This window comes from Anabrus simplex, chromosome 5 (assembly GCF_040414725.1).
Source record: "Anabrus simplex isolate iqAnaSimp1 chromosome 5, ASM4041472v1, whole genome shotgun sequence".
NCBI lineage: Eukaryota > Metazoa > Arthropoda > Insecta > Orthoptera > Tettigoniidae > Anabrus > Anabrus simplex.
Window position 1 is genome coordinate 261,803,298 of NC_090269.1, and position 13,270 is coordinate 261,816,567.

The 13,270-nt window shown below is 40.3% G+C and overlaps 2 protein-coding genes across 4 annotated transcripts in view; one reads left to right on the plus strand and one right to left on the minus strand.

The window, feature by feature from the left end:
* The window catches only part of LOC136873967 (nociceptin receptor), a 192,961-nt gene extending 185,950 nt beyond the window's left edge, over positions 1-7,011 (minus strand). For both annotated transcript variants that reach the window (XR_011018273.1, XM_068227611.1), the window contains exon 1: positions 5,926-7,011. Coding sequence is in view for 1 of the 2 variants with exons in the window: in XM_068227611.1 (XP_068083712.1) it covers positions 5,926-6,810 (885 nt within the window). In the remaining variant the exon portion in view is untranslated. The remainder of the gene's footprint in view (positions 1-5,925) is intronic.
* Positions 1-13,270, plus strand: part of fry (Protein furry) — a 1,574,680-nt gene that overhangs the window by 850,053 nt on the left and 711,357 nt on the right. The gene's annotated exons all lie outside the window — the stretch shown is intronic.

The following is a 13,270-nucleotide window of genomic DNA, read 5'->3' on the forward strand; positions in this document are numbered from 1 at the left end:
TAACATGAACCAGCACGTTTATTTAAACATTCTGGATGATCAGGTGCTGCCATTCAGTCAACATCTGCCTGATGAGTATGCTATTGATACCCTAATTTTTCAAGATGACAACAGCAAAGTTCATCGGGCTGGACGCATATGTGACTGGTTTTATGAACACTCCCCTACCCTATTACATCTCGATTGGCCTGCAAAGTCACCTGACTTGAACGCCATTGAAAACCTGCGGGACATGCTGAAAGAGCGAGTAAAACGCCGTCATCAGCATCCACGCAATTTGGTGGAAAATCGTGATCAAATTCTAAGCGAGTAGCTGAACCTGGATGCGACGTACCTACACAACCTTGTGGATTCACTTCCTAACTGAATCCAGGCATGCTGGGGCTGTACTTTAATTAAGGCCACGGGCGCTTCCTTCCCACTCCTAGCCCTGCCCTGCCCTGTCCCATCGTCGCCATAAGACCTATCGGTGTCGGTGCGACGTAAAGCAACTAGCAAAAAAAAAAAAAAAAAAAAAAAAAACAGAATCCAGGCGGTTATCAAGTCCAGAGACGGAGTTACAGGTTGAATGATACTTGTAATGATTTTTTCAGGGGTGACTAATGTTTTGCCCGGTGACCTTATTTATTTATGTATGTATGTACGTGTTATGTATGTATGTATGTTGAGTATTCACCCTGAAGGCTGAATGGTTTCTCAACAGCTCCACCATCAGCCGTCATACGTGGCCTAGGCGTCACGGATGAAGAATGATGATTTTCCCGTTGTTTTCCTCACCGAGCCACAAGTTGATTTAACATACCAGTCAGCCAAGTCCACTGAAATGCATGCACCAGTTGACCCTGTGAGTGACATGTATCCATGTTTATAACAGGCACTGGCTTTAGACAATTGAAAAGGTACTGTTTGCGTGCCTTTGCGTTTCATTATCTCTATTTCACTTTCTTCTAAATTGGATTCTTTCAAAACTTCTGCTTCCTAGAGAGCTATTACGTATACCAGGCTTGAGCATAGCAAAAAAAAATATATATATATGTTACTTCAGAAAAAAATGTGAGTACATAGTATAAAGTCTCAAAAGTTATAAGATTTATTTCCGAAATTGTTCCTTAATATAACCAATTACGTTCATCTTCAGTAGTGCACCGTAACTCAACGAAACAGGGCCCCTCCCAATCCGAGATGTTGGTACGTTATCGCAGAATGTGGGATGTGACTGGCATTAGAGGAGCTGACATAATTATGTAAATAGGTGTTCACCTGCTTAAACATTCAAGTTTACCTTGTTAATATTTTTTCTTCTTCTTCTTCTTCTTCTTCTTCAGCAAGCTTAGTGGGGTCGCTGATGCGAATGAGTCTCCTTTATTCATTTCTGCTGAGCAGTGTGAGCGCTAGGTCGTCCCTCAACTCCAATTCTTTGATATACGAGATGACGGAGCCGTCTCCTACGGGGCCTGTCTCTTCTTCTGTTCCCGGGAGGAGGCATATCTAAGAGGCTTCTTCCCAAATAATCACTCCCTGTTCTCATGATGTTATGGCCAAACCATCTTAGTCCTGACTCCTGGATCTTGTTTTTAACTGTGGTCACCTTCACCCAGTACTGTAGAGTTTAATTTCTGATTCCATCCTTCCTTGACACACCGCATGCCCATCGCAGCATTTTCATTTCTGCCACCTTCAATTTTCTTTCAGAGGCTTTTATCATTGACACTGTTTACAAACCATACGTTAAGGCAGGACGAGCCGTACTTTTATTAATAAAACCCTTGAAGTTTGGTGGTATCCTCTTGTCACACAGCACTCCCGTAGCTGCTCTCCATTTATATCAGCTAGACGGGATTCTCCTGCTAATCTCAATTCCTATTTCACCATCAGATATATGAAGGTTTCTGTCAATTGTACAGGTTTCCCTTGGAGATGTTCCAGTACAGTTCCTCCACACCCATGTAGACCTATTCAGGTTTTAGTCCTACTCAGTCTCATGCCTCTACTCTCAAGTGTAGATCTCATTTTTCCGATGTAACATCCAGTTCTCTAGATGATTCAGCACACAAAACAACATCGTGTCAACATACAACATGGGCCACGGGGATTTTGATCTAATCCCTTCAGTACTGAGTCCATAACGATGGCAAAAAGTAGTGGTCCGCGTGCTGAACCCTGTTGAAGGCCGACTTAGAACTCTGAATTAAAAAAATAATAGGATGTCCATAACTCCGGTGTCACATACTGCTGAGCAGCTCGATGTGCGCTTCCTACCGTTACGTAGGATCGTGGTCTAGACGTAGGGAACCTGTCCCTTACGTGGAGGCCGCGGTGTTTGGAATTCAAGAGGACAAATTGGGGAAAATATTCGTTTATAGGAAGTTGGATTGGGTAATGGAATAATTTACCAAGGGAGATGTTTGATAAATTTCCAACTCCTTTAAAATCATTTTTAAGAAACAACTAGGTAAACAATTGAAACCGACTTTCAACCTATTCGGTCGTGTTACGTACATTTAGTACGTGTTGAAGAGATGTTAAGTACAGAACAAAAATGGCCAACCAGACACCAGTGGGATCCGAACCCAGAACCTCCCGATTTCGCGTCGGTTGCTCTACCAATTGAGCTATGGTGGCCCAGGCCATCCTTGTTCTGTTGGAAAGGATCTAAGCTACAGGTCTGGTACTACTACCATCACACTGTAGAGTGCGTTTAAGTTGCCCGTTGAGGGCAAAGTCAATGAATATTGAATTTTCACGACCGCGTTGTTAGAGCCAGAGAGTGTCCGATTTTTAATGTTGCCTCGAGGAGGCTGAATGAAAATGGAGAGCCGGTTAGCTCTTTCTCAAGTTTTTTAATTGTAAAAAGTGCCTCTAGAAGGCTAGAAATTGTACTTTGGGGATTTCTGCCCTTAACCAAGTAATTCTTCTTCCCAAAGTTTTAAGGTTCTGAATTATGGAGTGTTCCCAATCTTGTTTAATGATTGCTACTTGTACCTGTAATATTGTCATTAAAAATTGTTAAGTTTGAAGTTCTGAAAATATAACCTTCAGTTTAAATTTAAAATTAATTTTGATATTGTAGTTAGACCTATTCAAGCCCGCACCCTTCTTTCATCACATCTGCGTTCCACAGATACCCGGAATAATAATAATAATAATAATAATAATAATAATAATAATAATAATAATAATAATAATAATAATAATTCGAACGGGACTGTTTCGCAGTTACAGCCGCACGTGAATATGTACCGCCTTATAGGTATCTAGTTTACGGGTTAGAAATATTTCCACCTTTGTGGGGAGTAGATACGCTGGGCTGGGGCTCCAGTTGTGGAAAAGTCGCTTGATGATGCTCGGCCGCCTTAATTTTGAGATGCTGCCGGTGAGCGTTTTAACGTTTGACGTTGGTGATTTTGTACTTTTTGGAATTCGGAAAGCCGCTCTATCTTCTTGAATGCGTTTTAAATCCTTTTGACCAAGCGAGTTGACGATGCGGTTAGGCAGATACTGGGTCTGTATCTTGATTAAGATCATGGCCGCTTCCTTCCCACTCCTAGCCCTTTCCTGTCCAATCGTCGGCATAAGACTTATCTGTATCAGTGTAACATAAAGCCAGTTCCAAAAAGAAAATAATTCTGAAGCCTTTGATCTCCATATGTCGCGATATTTTGCGAATGCAAGTCATTCTTCGCGTTTCTTTGCATCACATTTTTATTTTATTATATCGCGAGTCCAGAGCTACCCTAATTGTTAGCCGCGCCGCACGTCTTTTTTTACGTTGCACCGACACAGATAGGTCTTATGGCGACGATAGGCACGACGATTTTAGTAGTACATAAGGTTGTGTCGCTATTTCTCCGCCGAGGTCATACTATTGTTGCTAGGCACATTGGTCCTTCCCCTTTTTAATGAGATATTAAACACTGCCATGTCCGGCCCCTGTCACCCGGCGGCCTCGAGTTCGATTCCCGGCTGGGACAGGGGTATTTAATTGTAAATGATTAATATCCAAGCACTATAATAGAAATATATTTTATTCCAGGTGGTCATTTCGTCGTTGTTAGTATATCAAATTATTTTGACCATTATTGTCTCATCTCTTAGCGTTTCTTTGCACCACAATTTTCTAAGGTATTTTTTATTTAATTATTTCGTGCCTCATACTTGTAAAACTCACGAAGACGAATCAAAAGAAACCTCACACGATGTGCTACCATGCCGAAGTCCAGAGCTACAGTAATTGTTAACCGCGTGGCACGACGATTTTTGTACATAGTGGTGTCGCTATTTCTCCACCGAGGTTATATTATTGTTGCTAGGCACGTTGATCCTTCCACTTTTCAATGAGATATTAAACACTGCCATCGCAGTGTGGTCTGGAAAGTATCTGAAATTGTCCGAGAGGCGATAGACATACCTGAATAATTTAAAGAAAGGTGATATGTTATACTAAGCGGATCATGGGTTCCTTCTATTACAGGATAACCATCATCTTCGACTAGGAGGTCATGGAATTATTTCCCCGTGTGGGTGGGGGTGGTGGTTGTGGTAGAATAATGCCCACGGTATCCCCTGCCTGTCGTAAAAGGCGACTAAAAGGTGCCCCAGGGGCTCTTAACTTGAGAGTGTGGGTTGGCGACCTTAGCTGAGTCCTGCCATGGCTTCCACTTGTGCCACTTTCATCCATCCTATCCAATCTAGCTTGGACAACTCCTGTTCTCTTCCGACCCGATGCCTATGGCCTTAACCTAAATTTCAGAATTCATTTGCTGTCGTTCTCGTTGACGTCGCTGTTTCTTTCATTTAATAATAGCATCTTTAAGTGTTTATTAATTATATACAGGTAAAACATAGACTAGATGATTCAGTATTTCTCTCGAAATTCAATAAAACTTCTCATTGCTCGGTGACAAATTTCTAATAGGAAGCACTCAATTTTCTTCTGTACGGTGCTAAGTGAAACGATGTTTATATTGAATGTATGAGTGAAGGTAAACAATGGAGCTGCCGCGCGAGAATGAGAAATTAGTTAATTGTTCATTTAGTTTAATGATAACGAATATGGGATTTTTGGATTTAGACATAATCACATGCGACAATGTGTTGTTGAACGATGACAAATATGAAATGAAAATTATGACCGTTTACTGAACTGTGCGAACATTTATCACATGCAAACTGTAAATGTTTCTTATAATAATATTGATCAGTAGGAAGGAGAGCGGGAGAACCGAAGTAATGACAGAACCAACTAGCTGAGTCTGTATTGTATAGATTAAATTCGGTGAGAATGACGGCTTGATTTCAGAAATCTGTGAATATGATTCTTAGTATGATGTTTAAATTAATTTTCTCTTTGAAGTGATGCAATGTCTAAACGTACTTAAACTTTCCACACTTTGTAATATAAGCTTAGCAGCCGACAAATTCTATTGCTTGAAGTATTTTTATTCTTTCTTCTTTTGAGTGTTCGCATGTCTTTGAATATGAGGGAGACGATTTTGATTTGATACCAATGAAATTTAAAGACATTATTAAGTTTTACCGAAAATAATATCTCATAAAATAGTGCATATTTCATCGCATGAACTAGGTAGCCCTAGCGACCCCAGAATTACTTGCGATAGGCTGAAAGAAACCAACATTTTCTTGTCTTACGTTATCGGTCTCCTGTAAGTTATACTGAGGTATCTGACTGGCATTATATACCATTTGGATTGTTCTCAGGTGTATGGTATGAACTTCTAAATTGTAAGTAAGGTATCTCTACCATTGGCAATCGAGTATCAGTTTTTATAAATCATGAGTTACATTTTCATGGCCATTATTACACATTTCACTTTGTAACTTATTAGATTGTACAAAAATGTAGGTGTCGCAGTGGCTCATCAAGCAGAACTGAAACACAAACAACATAGCAAGAAGAGTACTCACCATGACGAAGCTGAGGACTCGCATCACATACGAGGGCAGGTTGAGACAGAGGAATACGGTGGAGACGACCAGCAACATTTTGGTGACTTTTGTCTGGGAGCTAGTTGAGCGTACTTTGGAGCGTCGTCCGCTGCTTCTGTGACCTTGCTCAGCTGATGCGGGCGGCGCGCTTCGCTCTAGCAGCGTCATGGATCGTCGCACACGCGCCAGTCGCCACACAGTCTGGCTAATACTAGCATTGAGAGCCGAGATCACCACCACGGGTAGGCAGAACGTCACCACCGTGTCTGCGTAGTTATAGATGTTAGCGAACGGCTTCCAGTCTTCCTTGATATCGCAGTACATTGCCGCGGTGCCATTTTCTTTGGGCTGCGGTACGGCGTGGATGATGAACGCGTAGGGCGAGAAGGCAATAAGTCCCAACAGTGTAAGTCCAAGCAAGACGGCCTTGGCGCGTGTTACCGTGCACATTGACGGGCGGCGTAGTGGGTATCGTACAGCGACGAACCGCTCCACAGTGAACGCTACTACGAACCATGAACTGAGGAAGCTACACACGAACGCCATGTAGTTGAACAGCGAACAGAAGCCTGGTCGACTGAAGAAAGACACGTCCAACATCTCAAGCCATGTCACGAAGAGGGTGATGAGAAATCCAGTGTCGCTGATCGCTAGTGCACCGAGGTAGAAACTGGAGGACAGCTTGCGCAATTTAGTGCTGAAGAAGACTAGCATGGAGATGCTGTTCCCTACTGAACCCAGTACCACCAGCACTGGCGTGTAGTACAGCTCGATCTTCTGAACCACGTGCTGCCACTCGTGCGGCGGCAGCGCAAATGTGCTGTTGTACGTCACTTCCTCCGTGAAGTTGCTGTCGTTCATCATGAAGTCCGTCGCTAAACTACCCTGTCGAGGTAAAGTTCTCAGTCACTGTTTTGAGCATGTTTACTTATTTATACAAGGCAGATTCGATTTGTTAACTGATTCTTTATAATGCATGAGGGGCAGTTTGTCTTTCATATTGCGAAAATTATTATTACTTCAGTCATTAATACCGCGAAAGTGGCGATTATGTGACGTCGCAGTCAACAGGTTGGCGCGCTCTCTCGGAGCGTACCGATAGGGTGGGCCAACAGGTAGAGACTGTGCCGCGCACATCTCCAGCGGACCGATGTTAGGCGCCACTCCCCCGCACGACGCCGTGCGCATGTGCGCCTGCTCTTGCATTGGCTTGTCATCTACTATTAAACACTGTTTATTACTCTTCACTGTTTGCTTTTCTTAGTAAATTATAGCCTATCCTGTCAGTGTATTATGTAACTTTTAACTAGTTACATTGTCGAACTAATTTACTGTAAACATTGCTGAATACATCTGTTCTTGTAGGAGCAGGAAAAAGATCGGGTTAATATTCTCACTCTTTTGAATCTGCGAGTCTTCCAGCTCTGTTTTGTGCCTAGCGAATTATCTCCTTTCGTTAATTTTCTTGTAACTTGAAATGACCTCTCCGACCTCCTCTGATCATTATTTGTTCTCTTCTGAAAATCACTGTGTAAGAGGTCCAAATATTAGTTAGATCGTTGCACTTTTCACGTTCATCTTTAATTTTCCATGAATTCTATGTTCTTACTCTGGCTCATACAGTGTGGTATAGGAGGGTTGTTTTTTTTTGACGCAGGCCTGTTTAACTAAGGTGTTGTTGTTCTTCCAAAATAACAGTCGCTATCTATTTTTCTATTCACCGATCAACTAAATATCATTTTGTGTTTTGGCAGATGCCTTAATGTCGTTTTCTTATTTTCAGAATCGTTTCAAATATGTTCTTTCTTGACCTTCCTCTTATCTCTTTTCGTAGATTAGTTGTTAAACATTTTTATGACGCAGTTAATGAAAACATCGCTTTTCTTTTACAAATTATTGGTGTAATAGATTTTGTTCTTCTTGAGTGGAAGATTTCCACATTAGTAAGGCAGCCTTGTCCACAAGTTACAGCCATTTATTCTGCTTTCACCCTGCTCTAAAAGAGTCCACATTTCAAACCTTACAAAACTGTGCTCCAAATATTTTAATGATTAATTTCTAACATCTACTGTAGATTTATATTGTTATTTACTTGTATATTATTTATTGTTGTTGCCTATGTTGACCCTAGTGGTATAGGATGTAAAAGGAATTGATCCATCAGCTCTGCAGTTGTGTCTCGAAGTTGAATATTAATTTTTACACACTGTCCCTCTCTGATTACCATGATTCACGTTTTCCTGATATTTATCTTTAGGGTTAAGGTTTGTAGTGTAGTTTCAAAGTTGTGAAGCAATTCTTTTTGTGATTCTGCCAAAATTGCAATGTCGTCTCCATATTTTATGCAGTGTATTTGTTTTCTATTAATTTTTATTCTCTTTTTTAGTGATTTTATTTGTCTTTCAACGAGCAGATTGAATTAGTGTGGTGTCAGAGGGTATCCTTGTTGCCTCTCCTCATTTTTACCTTATTTTCGCACCCATTAATATCAATATTGGAATATAGTTCTTGTAAAGATAATGGATTGCCTTTCTGTCTTTCCATTCTAAGTCCAGTAATTTATAAAATATATATCATTCGAAATTTATAAGAATTCTTAAACAGAAATGAGTAAAATTCAGCGTGGTTATACATTAGAAATATGCTGACCAAATATTGATCATAGTTTTTTGCCTTAAAAATAAGTGATTAATCAATCAATCAATCAATCAATCAATCAACCAATCAACCAGTTAATTCATTTCACCCTCAGCTGCAATTGTTCTCAGTTAATGGGTGACCTGTTTATAAAATGGGCTGAGTATTTGTCTTCCTACCTCATATTGTTAAAAATGAATTTTTTTCTATACGTGTTGGAAACTCATTGCATTATTACAAACACCGTGAGTTCAAATTTTTGTTTTCGATAGCTGTAATTTTTTTTCTTAAATTAACTGTTGGTTGCATGCGTATAGTAACGGAATATGATATGCTGATAAAACGGAGTGAAAGTCAAGTTGTAAGTTGCACCAAAAGGAAACGTTCCCTCAGTTTTAATATCTGTATTGATAGAATGGGGATCAGTGCTAGTTCCTAGGAAAGATCTTCATCGGAGTAATCACATTATTGAGGTTGTAAATAAAGTTTACAGATCTCTTCATATAGTTGCGAGGGTGTTTGGAGATTGCAGTAAGCATGTAAAGGAGAGGGCATATAAGTCACTGGTAAGACCCTGATTAGAGTCTGGTTTCAGTGTATGGGACCCTCACCAGGATTACTTCATTCGAGAACAAGAGAAGATCCAAAGGAAAGCAGTATGATTTGTTTTGGGCGAGTAGTGTTACGAAAACTGTAAACTTTGGGCTGGGAAGACTCGAGAGTAAGGTGACGAGCTGGTGGACTAAGCGGTATGTTCCGGGCTGTCATTGGTGAGATGACGTGGTATCACATTAGTAGTAAAAGGATACTATACGTTTGAGTGAAGATTTTTTTAAAGTAGGAAGAATCATAATATGAATATAAAGTTGGAATTCAAGAGGACAAATTAGGGCAAGTATTCTTCATTGGAACAGGAATTAACCTAGCGAGTGGCTGCGCGGTTTCGGTTACGGAGCTGTCAGCTTGCATTCAAGAGGTAATGGGTTCGAACCCCACTGTCGGCAGCCCTGAAGATGGATTTCCGTGGTTTCCCTTTTTCACACCACGCAAATACTGCGGCTGTACCTTAGTGAAGGCCTCGACTGCTTCCTTCCCACTCCTAGCCCTCTCCTCAGTCTCCTGTCCCATCGTCAGCATAAGATCTGTCTGTGTCGGCGGGACGTAAAGCATTTTTTTTTGAAATAAAGAAGAGGAATTAGGGATTGGTATAAATTGCTAATGGAGATGTTCGATAAACTTACGACTTTTTTGAAATCATTTGAAAGTATAGGTAAGTAATGCATCGGGAATCTGCTGCCTGGCGATAGCGCTAACTGTAAATCAGTAGTAAATGAATGAAGGAATGAATGAATGAATGGTTTTCCATTGAGGAGCTCTCTCAACGTCTGAGACTCTGCAGTGATAATGGGATCCCAACTGAAACATTGTTTCCACTTAATCAAGTTGGCTTCATCTCTTTCATCTTTCCTGTCTGTCCCCTTCATCCCTCAACCCGTTAATCTACTTCCTATGGTACGACGGAATCTAGTTTTCGAGGCCTAGCACATCTTTCATGTCGTCGTCTTTCGTGACCTTTGCCTTTTCTTAGCACGGTATCCTCATTCTTCGTTCCTTGTTCAGATCCACTGTAATCATAATGTATTCAGAAGTTTATTTATTTTATTCCTCTTCTTATTCTTGCATATAGGCCTACATAAACAAGAAATGCAGCTGGGTTCGAATCCTCCATTTTCCATCATTGAACAGAGATTTCCATGCTTGAATGGCACATTTTATAAACTCTTGATAGCTTCCTACACAGTAGTGACCTTAATTAAATCTGTATATGCATTTATTTATTTATTTATTTATTTATTTGTTTGTTTATTTATTTATTTATTTATTTATTTATTTATTTATTTATTTATTCTTTAATTTATTTAATTTGCACTGCGTCGCGTGGTTTCACGAAAGGCATCTAGAGTTGAACACCCGATCAAAATCCAAAATAAGTTGGGATTGACCCAGTCGATCCCATAAATAACTGCAATGCACGTTCCATTCCATTTTTATCAATCAAATTTTGAAAATATTTGACTTAATTACATTACTTTATTAGACAATAAAACCAATATACCGTCTAAAGGATTCAATACTACTACTACTACTACCACTACTACTACTACTACTACTACTACTGCTACTACTGACCTAAAGGAATAAGTTGCCGAACATACCAACGAAAGCTAATGGTTAAAGTGATCAGCGTCATATCATTCATTGTGCGTAGCAGGGTCATTCAGCTTAGAGCACGAACATCTATTACCATTCAGAAGAGTTGAAGATCGGAGAAGTCATTTAAAATATATATATATAATGAGTGCAGGAAAGATGCAGTTTTTGTACATTTTAGTATGGTAGAACTGGACGTCGGCCGGGCCGGGTGGCTCAGACTGTTGAGCCGTTGGCCTTCTGACTCAAACTTGGCAGGTTCGATCCTGGCTCAGTCCGGTGGTATTTGAAGGTACTCAAATACGTCAGCCTCGTGTCGGTAGATTTACTGGCACGTTAACGAACTTCAGCGGGACTAAATTCCGGCACCTCGACATCTCCGAAAACCCGAAAAGTAGTTAGTGGGCCGTAAAACTATTATTATTATTATTATTATTATTATTATTATTATTATTATTATTATTATTATTATTATTATTATTATTATTACAGTACAATAAAACTTTGTTTTAGTGACATCGGTTTCAGCGATACCTAGTTTATAACGTCAGATTTTGGCGGCGATAGAACAGGAAAGGGCTAGTCCTCTTAAAACTATAATGACCATAACCTAAAGACCAAATGTTTCCCTCACAGCAGCCCGCAGTTCGATGTCCGCAGCACTGTTGCCTGACATTTTCCATAATGAAAGCCCACAAAGCGTTGTCTGAAATGGATGTCAGGTCCCCTTGTTGCTACTTCCGATCAGCGCCCAATCCACCTGTCTGGAAAGAGTTTATTTATATATTCTATACCACCGATAGTCAAGTCTGCAGGATTATGGCATCTGCTATTCCAGCTTCCATGAACCGTTGTCGGAGCATCTCCTCATATGACTGACAGTTAACAGGACCGTTAAAAATATGGTCCAGAAGTTCGGTTTGTAGTCATGCCGGTGGTGGTGATTATTATTGTTTTAGGAAGAAGTACAATTGGACGACCCTCCTGTTCTTAACACTAATTAAAGGGGAAAATTGAAGGGGTTGGACACTTGGAAAAATGAAGGTATCGGCCAAAAATGGGCATCGGCCACGAAAGTCGAGACAATGAAAAATTCCTTAGGCCATCGAAGCATAATACTGTCCGGTTCGGAAAAGATCAAGAATTAACCATAGGAAGTCGGATAGGATAGATGAAAGTGAGGAGACTGGCGGAAGTAGGGCCTATTTTGCAGAAATGTCAGGACTCAGCTAAGGGCCCCGTGCATGCCAACCCACGCTCTCGAGTTAAGAGTCCCTGGACAGGGGATTCCGTGGATTCTTCTCTAATTCCTGTGGAAAATGGCGATTGTCTTTAGCCCAAAACACGACGATGCGATTTCTTGAACTTCGGTAAATTGCACATTCATCTGTGAACATGCCGTTATTGCGATCACGTTCCGAACGGAAACTTCGGAGAAGAGCAGCACTAGCATCGCGTCCAGCATCCACATCAGAATCACTCAGTTCGGTAACAAACAGTAGTCGAAATGGTTTTATTTATTTATTTTTTATTTATTTATTTATTTATTTATTTATTTATTTATTTATTTATTTATTTATTTATTTATTTATTTATTTATTTATTTATTTATTTATTTTGACGTGGATTTCTTTTCCGGTGACAGTAAGATTCTTTTCCATACATTTATCGGGTGATACAGCGCTTGGAACATTAAAAGTTGAAGTTTAAGCATTTTCCATAATGGTTGAATCGTCTAGTGTTGAATTAGTACTTAATTGCAGCCATTCATTAATTCGTTGTCCGACTCGTTGGCTGAATGGTCAGCGTTCTGGCCTTCGGTTCAGAGGGTCCCGGTTTAGATTCCCGGCCGGGTCGGAGTTTTTAACCTTAATTGGTTAATTCCAGTGCCCCGAGGACTGTGTGTTAGTGCTGTCACCAACATCCCTGAAATTCACACACTACTCATAACACTATCCTCCACCACAATAACACTCAGTTACCTACACATGGCAGATGCCGCCCACCCTCATCGGAGGGTCTGCCTTACAAGGACTGCACTCGGCTAGAAATAGCCACACGAAATTATAATTATAATTAATTCGTTGACAATATGATGATTCATTTTGGGTTGACTGTTTGAAGGAGTCTCAGGAATTTTAGGCAAGAGTATTGTTTCTTCAATAATCACATGACTGACGGTCAATTAAAGTGCATACCATTTCATATTAACTCTCTCTGACTTTTGTGCGGCATCTGCAGTGAGAAAAATGCAAACATCTATGATCGAAGTTGTACCATTCCGTCCGATCGAAAATGTACCGCATGTACTTCAGCAATGGATCCGTGAGCTAGTTACAGAGAAATACAAGAGATAGTGCTTGCAGTATCATACTCCCATCTTGAGGTTCGTAGAAATATGGCGTTATTATAATAGCACTTTACACTTCAAGAAAACGTCTCAGAGCTTAGCTATGACCGCTTCAAACGTATAACA